A 13,584-nucleotide genomic window follows, 5' to 3' on the forward strand; every position below is an offset into this window, starting at 1 on the left:
TCATAGTTAATCTATAATTTAACAAAGGGTCTAAATATTTTTCAAATTAGAGACAGGTTGATTTGAATAGCTGTTTTGCTGAATGAAGAAAATCTGATTATCACTGTTTGTTTTTGTATGATACTGTGTGTAAATGAACCAAAGAATCTCTAAAAACAATGCTTTTCCCCAACACTGAGTTATTAATTATTTGTGCAAGGTAGATTTACCGTGCACAAAATAATATATTTTTATACAAATAATAGTCCTATTAATGCAAGTATTTATCTTCATTTACAGCCAAAATGAGACAAGGCAAACAGGAAGACTGGAAAGCATGAGACAACCTGGAGGAATGACACAAATGTAATGTAATTTAGTTTTCTTCCTGATCCGCTGAGCAAATGTTCCTTTAAATTGCAACAGTAAATTGCAGAAAACGAACAAACAAATCCAGGTTTCTTCATTTTAAACCTACTCCGTACCGAAGCAAAACTCATACTTTTCTTTGTCCCCCCGTTTTAGCTTGCGCTGGTATTGATTTCAAACTTTAATTTATCCATGGAGGGTTTTTCGTACTGTCGTTTGGCACCGTCCTGCTCCACATGCACACATGGGAGCTGCAGTCATCAGTTTTTATGGATTAAAAAATAGCTACTGTGCTCTTTTACAGATGCAGGTCTGTTGGCATCTTACCTTTGGGTGGTTTGAAACTTTAATACGTAATCACAAGTAAATCCCATGAGGCTGACTGTTTTCTAAAATCATAAAGCATTATTGCATCTTTTTCATAATGGAGATAAAAAATACAAACAGTCAGTTGGTGAAAGAACCCAACAAACAACAGAAAGAGGCAAGAAAAGCAGAGAAGTTGGTCATCGTTTCAAAAAGTCACAATATCTTTTAATATAAAACACTTTTTTAACATAATGAGGAATCCATCATCAGGACCACTCCACTACCACTTGAGCTCTGCAGCTGGGGAGAAGATCCACCTCAACCGCAGCTGACTCCAGTGGGTCCTCCGAGTGCACACAGAAAAGGATTGAAACATGCATTTTACTACATTGTACAAAGTCATAAGCGAAAAAAATGGAGACTGTATATTTTCCGCCACTGGCAATGAGCCTCCTGCTGCCTTGCATGATGGATCCGGAGGCAAATGAGGGGCAGTCTCAGTAGTTGGGCATGTACAGAGGTGTCCATTTGTTTCCTGGCACTTAGTGGGGAAAGTGCCTTCTTCTCTTTTAGACCGACAGCTGAAGGAAAAGCGGAAACTTGGTGTAAGGCAGGGTATGACTCAACAGACTTTAGATTTCTTAAATAACACTTGTAGACTTGCTTAATTTTGACAAACAGCATCTAAGTGCGGCTCCTGTGCTCTGAGGTCCACACAGTGTTTTTCTGTAGATCCTGACAGTAACATATAGCCGTCTCTTTCTACGTTTGCTCCCCCACCATGTTGCTGGTAATGATCAGTGAGTGAGGAAGCACAATGTCCACTCAGTCTCTCCCTGCAAAGCAAGCACCATTTTCCTTTGTCTATGATCTCCCAGATTAGTGAGAAGGTTTTAGGAGAATATGAGGAATTTCCTCACTTTTGTCCTTTTTATTCTGACGGCACTTGGATATAGGCATTTCATTCCAAACTTTGTCCCTTTCCCCTCCCTCCCTTTTCTCTTCCAGACACACATTCACACCCACACGGTCACACCACAGAAGCCACAGAGGTGACGGAGGTCACCTTATTGTCTTCTGCCCAAGGCTGCAAGTTCTGCAGGGCGTAGAGGGAGGAGTTATGCAGGCAGAGGGGATCTGGCTGCAGCGGCTGGCTCAACGTCTTCTGGAAAGCTTCCTGCTGAAGCTGCAGCATCAGTCGGTTGGCCTGCTGCCTCTCTGCCTCCCTTTCCTCTGCAGTTTGTCTCCTGTAAGAAGGAGGAGACGGACGGTGAGCGGAGAATCCTTTCAAACCAAAATTATGTTTTATTTTATTAGGCATGTACAGAAAAAAACATGTTACATCATTGCATTTTAAGCAGGGTGTCAAATCCAGTAATTAATTTGGGCTGGTTAGTTTTTGTTTTTTTTCACTTGCCTAAAACAAAAAAATAGGACAAAACAAATATAGACATTTAAATATGTGTAAACAATTTTGTGACCTTAAAACAATCAGTTCTGAAACAAATTAATAAAAAATAGAATAAGGAAGGGAAAATAATATATGCTGCACATGAATGAGCCGATTCATGTGCAGCATATGAATTGGCAAAAATCAAAATCTGACAAAATATAAAATTCACAATAAAAACATTGCAGAAAAAAATAAGAAAAGATATTATGGACAAAAATAATAATAGCAACAAAATATGTTGGCTGCAAATATCTATTTTTTAGGAAACCTTTTTGCTGTTATTTTTGTATTTTTATTTAACAAGTAAAAAGTAACGTCTTGACCACACTGTTAAAAAATTAGATAACTAATATACAAAGTGAATTAAAATATCAAAATAACTGCATTATGAAAAGGTACATTCTAAGAAAAATAACTCATTAATAAAATTTTTTACAGCCAAAATGCTATAAAGAGAGAACATTTTAATTCTATTTCCATGAAAAAAGGAACAAAATAATCAATTAAAATACAAATTTATTTTCACCAATTCCTTAGTTTCATTGATTTGTTTATTTTTTTGTAAATAAAAAAGAAAAACAAGTATTTACAGTAACTGTTCATTCTAAGAAGTTATAAACAAAAATGCTAAAATCAGGCACTGCTGGAATTTAGTTGAAAAAGTAATTCACAACAAACTCAAATTTCCTTATAAAATTGCAGGAATGGTAGAACTTTTATTAACATTAATTTCCTAATTTCCTAGAAAAATCACTAATAATATTTTTCTGATGAATCTAATGTTATGCAGAGAGCAAGGCTATAAACAGAAAGGGAAACACGTTGCATGTGAAAAGCTCCTTATCTGCAAACTGGTTGCTGCACCTGAATATTTATTCAGCTCCTGCACTGCAGGATCAGCTCCAGGCCCAGACGGCTGCTGACTGACACGAGTCACAAGAGCTGGGGAGGAGCGGTGGGAGGGTGTGCCTCAAGGTGAAAACTTACATCTGCTTTTCTGTTTATTTCAGAGCAACACCAGTAAAGCACATCCTGTACATCCGGTACGACCATTAATAGAGGAGCTTATACTGACATGGGGATATTTGAGTTTCTAAATGTACTTCCGTTTCTCCTTAGATGTAGGTGAAATATTGATTTTATTTAGAACCTATATGATTAAAGAACTAAATTTAACATTCAGATCAATCACGTGTTTGAAACATTAGTAATTTGGGACTCTGTTCTTGATGTTTGTGCAAATTGCAGCAATAAATCTTCAGAAAGGAGAGTAGTGAACAAAAATAGCTGCTCAACAGTGAAATCTGAATGGTAGGTAGGAGTCAGGAGCACACCTCTGAACACCCCCTCTTTCACGCACACCAACCTCCATCCATTAGCCACACATTATTGTTAACAGCATTATCATAATCCGATTCCCCGGCTGTTGATTTGATCATCGTCTTGTTACCAGCGTGGTCGTCACGCAAAGACATCCCTCACGCTCATCCGATCAGATGCAAGACTAACGGGGGGAGCGTGGCATAAATCTCAGCAAAAGTAGGAATCAGAAAAATGAGTTAAGCCAATTCCCCCGTTGCGCTTGTGACATGGCGCTCAGTCAGGATACGCTTTGCTGGTGTTTTATTGTGAGCAGACTCATTTTATTACAGCCTGTGGTGCAGACTCAGACTGAATGATGTAATTGTTTGGAGGATTTTCATGCAAAAGCAGTTTTTTTTTTCTACAGCAAAATACAATAAACTACAGAACTTGACAAAAGTATTTATGCCATTCTAACCTTTTTTACAATAATTTATGTAAAAGCAACAAACTTCAAAATATTTTGTATTGGAATTTCTTATGACAGTCCACCATAAAATAATGCATAACTATGAGGTGGAAAAACTTTTTAAATTTTGCATTCAGGCCCTTTCTCTTTGATAGCAACAAATAAAATTCAATTGTCTGCAGATATTGCTTCGTCAGGAAATGAAGTTTGCTTGTGTGTGATATAATCTTACACCCTGTACACACTATTCCTACTGTGAATCTTGGTGATGACAGCATCATGCTGTGGGGTAGCTTTCCAAAGTTAATGGGAAAAATGACTAGAGACAGCAGGAGACTCAAAACATAAAGCCAGAGCTGCAAGGAAATGGTTTAGACAAGGCTTGACCAAAATCTAACTGGGAATTTGTGCCAATACTTACAAATTCACATTCATAGCAACTTTTTTGAAAAAAAAAAAATTAAATGAGAAGAAAAACTTGTATTTTCTAAACATCTAAAGCTGCAAAGCCACAAAACACTTGCAAATTCTAATTTCCTCTCTACAATATGAATTAATCTAAGCCACACTTTTCAGATTTTAATTCACAACACAAATTCATGCTTTATTCATCAATTTCTTTTCATGTCAAGATTAAACATTATGTTGTATTTCTCTCCCACACAAAATCCCAAAAATATGCAACCAAGTTTGTGGTTGCAATTTAAGAAAAGAGGTCGTATTAAATTTGTAAATCACTGTATCAATAAATTTACTCCACCCTGCAAAAACGTTTACCTGTTTTCTAACTGCAACGATTATAAAAAAAAAGTCATTTAAAAAGCATTAGGGTCATTTAAACATAAAAACCCTTAAGGTAATGACTTAAGGTAATTTAGCTCTCTGTAATTTGCTTTTGAAATATGCGTCCTGCTCCTTTAACAATGGGCAGGGCATTATAATTTGATTTTCTACTCGTTTACCTCCAAATGACTATAAACAACAGTTGGAATGAAGTGAAAGAGCATGCGTGTGTGTATGTGTGTGTATGGATTTGGCAGACGGCTCCTCCTGTGAGTGTTTCAGTATTGCTTTGGACAGCAGGTTTCTAAAAGGCCTTTCAGGAGCCTCACCAGTAATTGTGCTTGGTCAAGCGAACTGGCCTCGACAGGCAGCTAAGCTAAGCAGAATAGGTGTTGAGTTTTACAAGCTCTTCAATGCTTCAGCTTCAGGCCATTGTGCTTAAGGTAAGATGTAGGTGAGCAGTTTAAGAAAGAAGTGACATCCAGAGCTGTCCGTTTATGACAGAAGTAAAAGCTGACATCCTTGTCAGATAAAATGACTTAAATCTCTTTGTTTTGCTTTAAGGGATCCGATTTGAAGTGAAGAAAACAGAAATGAACACCCCTTCCCCTTTCTGCAGTCTTACCGCCATTTTGTCCGCCTGTTCTGAAACCAGGTCTTGACTTGTGCATCTGTCATCTTGAGGGCCTTCGCCAGAGTGGCACGCTCAGCCGACGCCAGGTACTTCTGCCGATGGAAGCGTTTCTCCAGCTCACAGATCTGCACCCGGCTGAAGGACGTGCGGGGCTTTTTTCTCTTGGGCGGCGTCCGGTTCTGGTAGGGGTGGCCGATGCGTCGGGTCACCGAGAAGGGTGAGAGGGCGGCTGGAAAATTGAGTGGGGAGAAATAACTTGTTTCACTTTTACAAAATTTGAGATATAAATTATATTTCACAGGTTTTTGAAGACTCATATGGACACAATATAGAAAATGCAAAACATAGATGAATAAGCAGCACTTATTTTAAACACAACACTTTAAAAGAGATCTGATTTGATAAAATATGATTATTTAATTGTCAGGGGAGACTCACCTGGGCAAGCCCCCTTTGGAAAAGGATAGTCTGCCAGAAGACCATTGCTGTCTCGCAGGTGAGCGAGTTCTGGGTAATAGCATTTTGCTAATGTCTCCACCGTGCTCCAGACAGGGACCCTGCCGATGTCTCCCTTGGGGAGAGGACAGAGTGACCCGGCAGCCTCCGGCCCCCCTGTGGCCTCCCCAGCTCGGCTCTCCTCTGCCTCCTCCCCTAAAGGAAAGGGAGACACAGTCAGGTCCCACATCTGGAGTACAGCAGCAGCAGTCGGGCTGGCACCGACCCATAGCAGCTAATCATATGAAGAGGGCCTGAATGATGAACAGACTCTATTTTAATGACATTTACTGCTGCTCTCTTAAAGTTGGTCATTTTTACGACAAAATGAGATATGTCTCATTCAGAGAAAATGAGAGTGGACTTGCAGGGTTATAAAGATAAATCAAGCACAAACAGGCCATCCAGAGAAAGCTTGAATGAGCTGGAACGTAAAAACACAGAAGCTAGAAGCAAATTCTATTTAAACAAAGCACAATCAGATTTAAACAAAATGGATATTTGCACAAAAATCGTTTAATTCTGTCACTAAAGCTTTAAATTCTGTCAAGTGAAATGGTTTGTATGTAAACAATGATTTTCTCTGCACAATGCTTTCGAAATCTGTTATGTGGCAACTACTCAGGACGTCATTCTGTCAAGAATGACAGAAAAAAAAACAACACTTTCTCAGTTACAGCCAAAACGACAAATTGCTTTTTTGCATATCTGGTAAATGACAGTTGGATTCCAATTTGAAGTTAGCAAGGTGAAAACTTAAGAATGCATCGCTGTGGACTGCAGCTATTCAGCATAGCACTAATTAAAGGGATGTTTTATTGTTTTTGATTTTAAGAATAACTTGATAGAATGTAAATAAACCAAATTCACTTCAAAATTTTAAATATTCTGACTAGTTAAGCCTAAACTGGATCATTTAAAATATAATTTAAAATTCATAAAACCTTTCCTCTGATTGGTTTGTAAAAGTACACAAAAGGCATTTGGACTACTCTCAATTAAGAGAAGCATAAAAAACAATGCAGGTTAAATCTGACTTGTTCAGGGCTGAGCTAAAGCTAACATGCACACAGTTTGTGTTTTCCGAACCTCACATGCAGGGTATTAATGACAACTTATCCTCTGCATCATAAAATATCTATGAATCCTGTCTATTTTGTCAGCCGTGGGTAAACAGGTGATCAATAAATGTAATGAGATCGTCGGCCATAGATCCACTCTGCAGCCCACATTCTCCTTCTGAAGCTGAATGGAAATCAAATGCTAAAAAAAGAGAAAAGAAAAAAGCAAGAAAAAATAAAACAAACGGTGCATGTTTGTGTCATTCTTTCCCAGCAAGCTGTTTGCCTGCTGTCTTACAGGCTGTTTATTTGTTTTTGTTTTGTCAGAGAAGCTCACCAGGAGCCAAAATGAATATGAAAACATCTGCATAGGTGTCCCCCCCGGGGCTGCGGCTGCTGCTGCTATCAGAGTTTCAGCAAGCTGAAAATTCATTTGCCCGTACACACGATGACAATTTGGATGGGAAATGGAACACGAAGCTATTATCCGTGCTGCAGTCATTTCCAAGGAGCTGCGAGAGTCCCCTGATGGTGCTGAACACGATTGGCAAATTGAGGCGCACACGAACAAATGATTTGTAAAGAACAGATGAGCTACTAGATTGTGCTGTAACAGTGGGTCACATAAAGTTTACATCGGCGCTGTGTGAATTAGCAGCACACATTTAGAGTCTGACACAGAAAGCAGGCCTAACCCTGACCTCTCTGTTTCCTCCTCTTATTGTTATTTTTAATCTTCTGTGATATTTTTATTGGCTCATAATACAACTTAACATTATGTGTTCACTTTGATAATCGCTCAATAACAATAAAACGGCAATTGCACCCAACTGATGCACCTTTTGGGACATGGATAACCCTCCATGGTATTTAATCAAGACTTTACACAAACAAAAACTCAGTTTTATTTCTATAACTTCACTATAAGTGGACTGCAACACCTTTATAGCCATTATCCTTGATTTTTAGAGAAATTGTTGCTTAAATCATCTTGGAGCCTTACAGGTCACGGAGGGAGAACACGGAGGAGGCCTGTTGTTGCTCCCAGCCGCAGGTCTGGCCAAATAATCCTACATTAGGAGGCTATTTCAGGCCATCTGTGGCCTAACTAATGGGCCAGGGACATACGAGCACGTTCAGAGGCAACCAAACGAGCTGCAGGCTCTTTTGGAGCTGCCAACTGCAGCAAGGCATTGCCTTACAGACTCTGAAATGCAGCTGAACTTGTATCACATGTGTGCTGCTGTAATGCATGAGCCAGCTGTAAAAGCTTTCATGACCTGAGGTTGTAGAAACTGTGCAGAATATAAGGAAATGGCAGAAAAATGATAAGTTTTATAGTTTATAGCCAAAATTGCCAAAGCACAATTCAATTGTTTGTAGAATATGAGCATATTTTGTGACTTTTTCTTGTGAATATTAGATATTTGAATTTTTATATGTACAGTGGTAACAAATGATCATAAATAACATTGTATTATATTATTCAAGGAGCTGCTTTATTTAATAATAACATTTATTACAATAAAATAACAGTGTTAGTAATTTTATGTATAATTATCAATTTAATAGTGTTGACATAGAAAGGTGTAATCAGTTTAACGGCCTGTGTGGAGTCGATCCTTCATGGGGTCACATGAAACTCTTCCAACATAAAGGGAAAAGCAAATAAAAGCAGAAATTCTACAAAATAATTGGACTTTTACTCCTTCTTTATTAAGATGAAGAAGCGAAAAAGAAGAAAGAAACCGGTGGAAATACAAAATCTTTTTCCTCGGTAACACAATTTAGCATACGCATTATCGAAAAAATAAAATGCCACCGTGGAGAATATGTTTCCCATAATAAAACCACTTATACTTAATAACACTTCTCAGTGACAGCGCCTCCCTTCCCCACTGCGGATATTACCTCCGCAGCAATCTAATAAATATATCCGCGAAGGATTCTAAGGGGGGATATTGAAATATAACGTGAACATACATTGCTATTTATTACACAACACGGGACAAAAAGGAGAGGACTCTGTTTTCCGTCACCGTGAAATAAAAACAAGCAGCGCGGGGAGGAGTTCCGCTGCTCCCAGACACATTCACTGCAGAGAGAAAAGACTCTAATTATGCTTTATTGCTGCTAGGTGAATTATGGAGCTGCTCATCCGTATCATGACACTGAAATGCGTCAACAATCCACATTATTGATGCATGATAATCATGATCATCTTTATTCTTATTATTGGCGGAAGTGTAAATGCTGAAATTGGTCATTTATTACCTGGATTACTTAGATTTTGCTCGGATTTATTCATTTAAATAAGTCGTGCTCAGATTCGACTGTGAATTATGTTTCATCTAACACATTGTTTACATTTACTATTTATTTATTGCATATTTAGTTGGTTGTTTTAAGGGGTTTTAATGTTTGAGGTTATAACTCCATACTGAACTACTTAATATCGAACGTATTGTTCTTGTTTCTTTGATTAATATTTAATTTCACGTTTTAATTTTGCTTATTAAAGCTAATAACTAATTGAAATTATATATATATATACAATTTATTTGTTCTCTTTCTTTGTTATGATCATCTGAGCGGTACTCCCCACCACCACCACCAAAATTAGAAAATCAAATAGTAAACCTAAAACTTTAAACTTTATAATCTATTTTAACAAGATATTATCACAGATCAACTAGGATTGATTACGGGATGAATTGATCATATTTATGCAAAATGAACCTAAAATATGACATAAATCAGCTCTGAGTGATTGGGTATTAGATTATGACTCTTTTTGCAGATTGAGGCTCATAATGTCCCGTATACATCTTCATTTTTTTTATTTTTTTTTTTTGCGCCTGTCTGCTTTTGCGTTGGCCACCGTGATGAATGGTGGTGAATTTCTGCCCCATATTACGTGAAAGACGAGAATCTGCGGCGCAGTTGAACGGGTTTTGTTTACATCCGCGCTAAACGAGCTGCAATGAACGCCAGAGTTGCAGAGCCCGAAAGCCTTTTGGCAAAACGTTGAGCTGATTTGAGCTGCACTGGAGGGCATTTTTTCCTCCTCTGGTTTCATCCTGGAGAGGCGAGGAGGAGAAAAAAGAAACGCGGAGAAACATTCAAACTTGCTGGAAGGAGAGATGATTTCTAGGTTTTTATAGGAAACGAAACGGGACAAATCTGGAGTGTTTCTGCGTCCTGATGAGGGAAAGAACCACGCAGGCGCTGCTGCTGCGGATCTTTGGCTGATCAATACAGAGGGACGAATATAAGCAGCAAAATAATTACACAAAGCCGAGAGAAGTTAAACGAAGGGCCCTCTGTGACTATGAGTAAAATTGATAAGTCTATTTACACTGTATCTTTTTGCAGATGACATATCGTCCACTAGTATTGAATAATTAATTACGCAGAAGGAGCTGAAATATGAATATTTAATGAGTGGCGAGGACGACGCATTTCCAGGAAGTTTACCATTTTTATTCTTAAATCTAAGCGCTTATTGAAAAAGTAAAAATCTGAATCGATGTTTCCCAAAATAAAAACGTTTATTTTGGAAATACCCCGTTTTATAGAATAATAAGCAGTAACATAATCTATAAAATATATATCTGCTTGTTTTTATAACTCAATTTATTGTTTTACAAACTTAATTACGTGTTATAGTTAATAGAAATATGAAAAATCATAAAAGCAAATGTTTTTGGAAATTCCACTCAAAAGGCAAATAAGGATTCAGTTCATTTTCTATTTTATTTTTAAACATCTGTGAATGTGGGTCACGTATAAAAATATATTAAACCATATGCAACAGATAATGAGACTAAGATAAACTGACAAAATATCACTAAAAAATAGTCAATTTTCGTTTTTAAAATAAGAAATTAGGTTTTATTTTAACTAGTTAAATGTTACGATTACTTTTTATTATTTATGTTTCTATTAAACAAATAAATTAGGAGTAGAAACCACGAAGCTAATACAATTAATTGCAACATTTAGGTTATTATTCTGTCAAAAAAAATTAATTTTAAGCAGTAGCGAAATAATCAGAATAAACTGCAGTTCAGTTCTGAACTCATTTCAATTTTATTTTATTTCAATAATAATAATAATAATAATAATGTAATTTCTGTGACACCTCCTTTTCTCCATTGTCTCAAAGAAGAAGAAAAAAAATCATTCATTCTCATAAAAAAGCGGGGAGAGTCGTTATCCGTCATCCGCTGTAAATGGAGAGTGATCGTCCAATACTGATTCATCAGCACGTCTGTGTCAATTTCAGCTCTCGTTCATCAGGCTGCCCTTCCAGCATAATAAAAGTGACTCTGTGAGCTCATATGATTCGTTACAGATTACAACCTAAAAATTAAAACATATCTTCGCTTTGCCTGCACAATCCATCAGTCATTTTCTATTTGTATCAGTTAGTGACTAAATTGTCTGAATTTAATTTCACAGTAGAGTAAATCCACCTGGAAAGAAAAATGAAAGAAAAAGTGATATTTTCTAAATTATTTTTTTACCTGTTAGTCTGTCCTTGGCAAACCTTCTACTGCTCTCCATCCATGGGAAGGTGAAGTTGGCCGGGTTGCCCATCCCTATGCCAGGCACAGCGGGGATTCCTGGGGGCGGATGCGGCGCGGCAGCCGCTGAAGGTGGAGGCGGAGGGGGCATCGGTCTGTGGGCCGGCACCCGGATCACCCCGCCCGAGTTCCCGGAGTTCACATTTACGTTCATGTTCATGTTCATGCTGACGTTCATGTTCATGTTGACGTTGTAGGAGCAGGCCGGGTTGTAGACGCTGTTGTAGCCGTTGCTGTAGACGTTGGGGGCCAGCGCGTAATCCGGGTCGCCGGTCCGGTTGGGCAGCATGCAGCCGCTGGACTGGTCCGAGCTGTTGAGGATTTGGTCGATTCCGAAGCTGATAGGCTCATGCTGCTGCTGGTGTGTCTGGTTCACCTCCTCGATCCCAGTATGTTCCATAGTTTATTTCAGTGATGGTCTCACTATTTTAGATTTGTAGTATTTTCGAGTCTGGGGAAATTAAGCACTTGCTCTTACAAGACTGTTCTGCTGAATTTAAGCATCAACTCCCAGGAAACCAATAACGCGTCCGGTGCTATCCAAAATCATGCCATTATTTCTGTCCTGCATTGGGATCGGGTGTTTCCTAAATTAAATGCCAATCCGTCTGGCGTAGCCTATCCATCTTTAACAGAGCTCTCTTTCCCAGTGATTTAGCAACGAAGAGCTGATCAACGAGGAAAACCCGTCGACGATGGTTTATCCAAAGAAGTTTACTCACTGACCAAAATCCGTGATTCTGGGATGAAGCAGCTCTCTGGAGAGACTTGATGCGCTTTGTTCGCCTACTATCGCAGAGGCAATCCATACGCAGGAAACATGGCAAAATAACCGAGCTCCTCGGATCAAAAACAAAGCAAGAAAAACCGGGACAAACCCGAGGAAGCGGGGAAAAAAAGGAAAAACAACAACAGTATAATAATAAAGCGCTGACCTCGCAGGCTCGGATATTAATTGGAGGTGAGCGCTGAAAGAGGGCTCTGTTGTGCTGAATGGCGAAGTGCACTTGCAGGCGTTTCAGCAGGTGAGCCTGCCCTCTGCGTAACAGCGTAAAACGCAGCCATTCGGTCCTCCAGCCAGCCAGCCCTCCCTCTCATCCCTCATTCTCCTCCTCCTCCCTCCATCAGGACAGTTGTTTTGCTCGGATGTCTTAAAGAGGCCGCAGCAAATGTTGTGCACAGCTTTTCTGGTGTTTTAGAATTTGTGCGTTTTAATTCAACAGCAGTGCGCTTTTAAATTGAAACTAAAGATGGGAACAATCAATCCGCCAGAGATCTCTATTAAGTGGGCCAAGCATAGATTTCTTTACAATAAGTGACTCACACAATGTTTTTACTATAAATGTATCATCCAAAAGCATGCTTATTTAGTTATTGAACTTTGGATAAAGGTTCAGGAACTTTCTGTTTGACTCAAACCTGCTGCCTTCATCAGAGCTTGCAGCGCATTCCCTCTCTTTTATACACCATGGTAAAGTCATCAGGAAAAGAAAAAAAAAAAAGAGATTCGGCCAAACCAATTCTGGTTCCAGCCCAAAATAAAACCGGAAGTAGGTATGGACTACGAAATTTCTGACTGAACCATCTCTAATAAAAACTGTTCTGAAATAAAATATTTTGAGACATCCAATTTTTTTTCTTGCAACTGTAACCTATGTAGTCATAAAAGATTATAAATGAACAAATAAATAAACAAACATAATCCTTCAAATACAACATAAAATAAATAATCATTTAAAAATGGCTAAAAATCTTAATTTAATAGTTTAATGTGATTGTTTATTACAATTTGAAAATATTCACTTTCAGGACTTTTATTGTCACTGTTACTGTAACCTGCCTAATAAATGCATATCCAACCAATTGTCTTAACTACAGCACTGTAAGCCCCGCCCTTTAATTTTGAAGGGAAGGTCTCACTTGTCAAACAATTATTTGCTCTTCTGCAGCATGGTCAAAATTATTACATTTGTTAATAAAAACTACATGAAAACATTTGTTAAATTGTATACTTAGTAAATTATTTGTGTCTGCTTTCAGCTGTTGTTTAAATGTTAATATATGTATGAATTGAATTGTGACACTGCTGGAGCTCCATGGTCGCTGTTTCAAAAAACTAATACATTAAACCAACAAATTCA

The 13,584-nt window shown here is 38.2% G+C and overlaps 1 protein-coding gene across 3 annotated transcripts; it reads right to left on the minus strand.

The window, feature by feature from the left end:
• Positions 1–854: 854 nt before the first annotated feature.
• Positions 855–12,508, minus strand: tlx2 (T cell leukemia homeobox 2). 3 transcript variants are annotated; one of them, XM_032554315.1, is made up of 5 exons: positions 11,384–12,498; positions 5,737–5,949; positions 5,290–5,527; positions 1,724–1,904; positions 855–1,238 (listed from the first exon to the last, which is right to left on the minus strand). In XM_032554315.1, exons 1-5 carry the CDS (start codon positions 11,841–11,843, stop codon positions 1,227–1,229), a joined length of 1,104 nt encoding a protein of 367 aa, XP_032410206.1. In that variant the 5' UTR covers positions 11,844–12,498; the 3' UTR covers positions 855–1,226. The 3 variants fall into 3 exon arrangements, with proteins under 3 accessions (XP_032410206.1, XP_032410205.1, XP_032410207.1); XM_032554314.1 differs by lacking the exon at positions 855–1,238 and having other exon boundaries at positions 1,673–1,904; positions 11,384–12,508; XM_032554316.1 differs by lacking the exons at positions 855–1,238; positions 5,737–5,949 and having other exon boundaries at positions 1,673–1,904; positions 11,384–12,507.
• Positions 12,509–13,584: the final 1,076 nt, after the last annotated feature.

The sequence above is a fragment of the Xiphophorus hellerii genome, chromosome 23, assembly GCF_003331165.1.
Source record: "Xiphophorus hellerii strain 12219 chromosome 23, Xiphophorus_hellerii-4.1, whole genome shotgun sequence".
Lineage (NCBI taxonomy): Eukaryota > Metazoa > Chordata > Actinopteri > Cyprinodontiformes > Poeciliidae > Xiphophorus > Xiphophorus hellerii.

Excerpts from the sequence above, each read along its gene's own strand:
- tlx2 (XM_032554314.1), bottom strand. The coding sequence starts at position 11,843 with ATGGAACATACTGGGATCGAGGAGGTGAACCAGACACACCAGCAGCAG. Across the intron at positions 5,950-11,383 it reads TGCCAAGGACAGACTAACAG|GGGAGGAGGCAGAGGAGAGC; the intron begins GTAAAAAAATAA and ends CCTTTCCTTTAG. Across the intron at positions 5,528-5,736 it reads TCCAAAGGGGGCTTGCCCAG|CCGCCCTCTCACCCTTCTCG; the intron begins GTGAGTCTCCCC and ends TCAATTTTCCAG.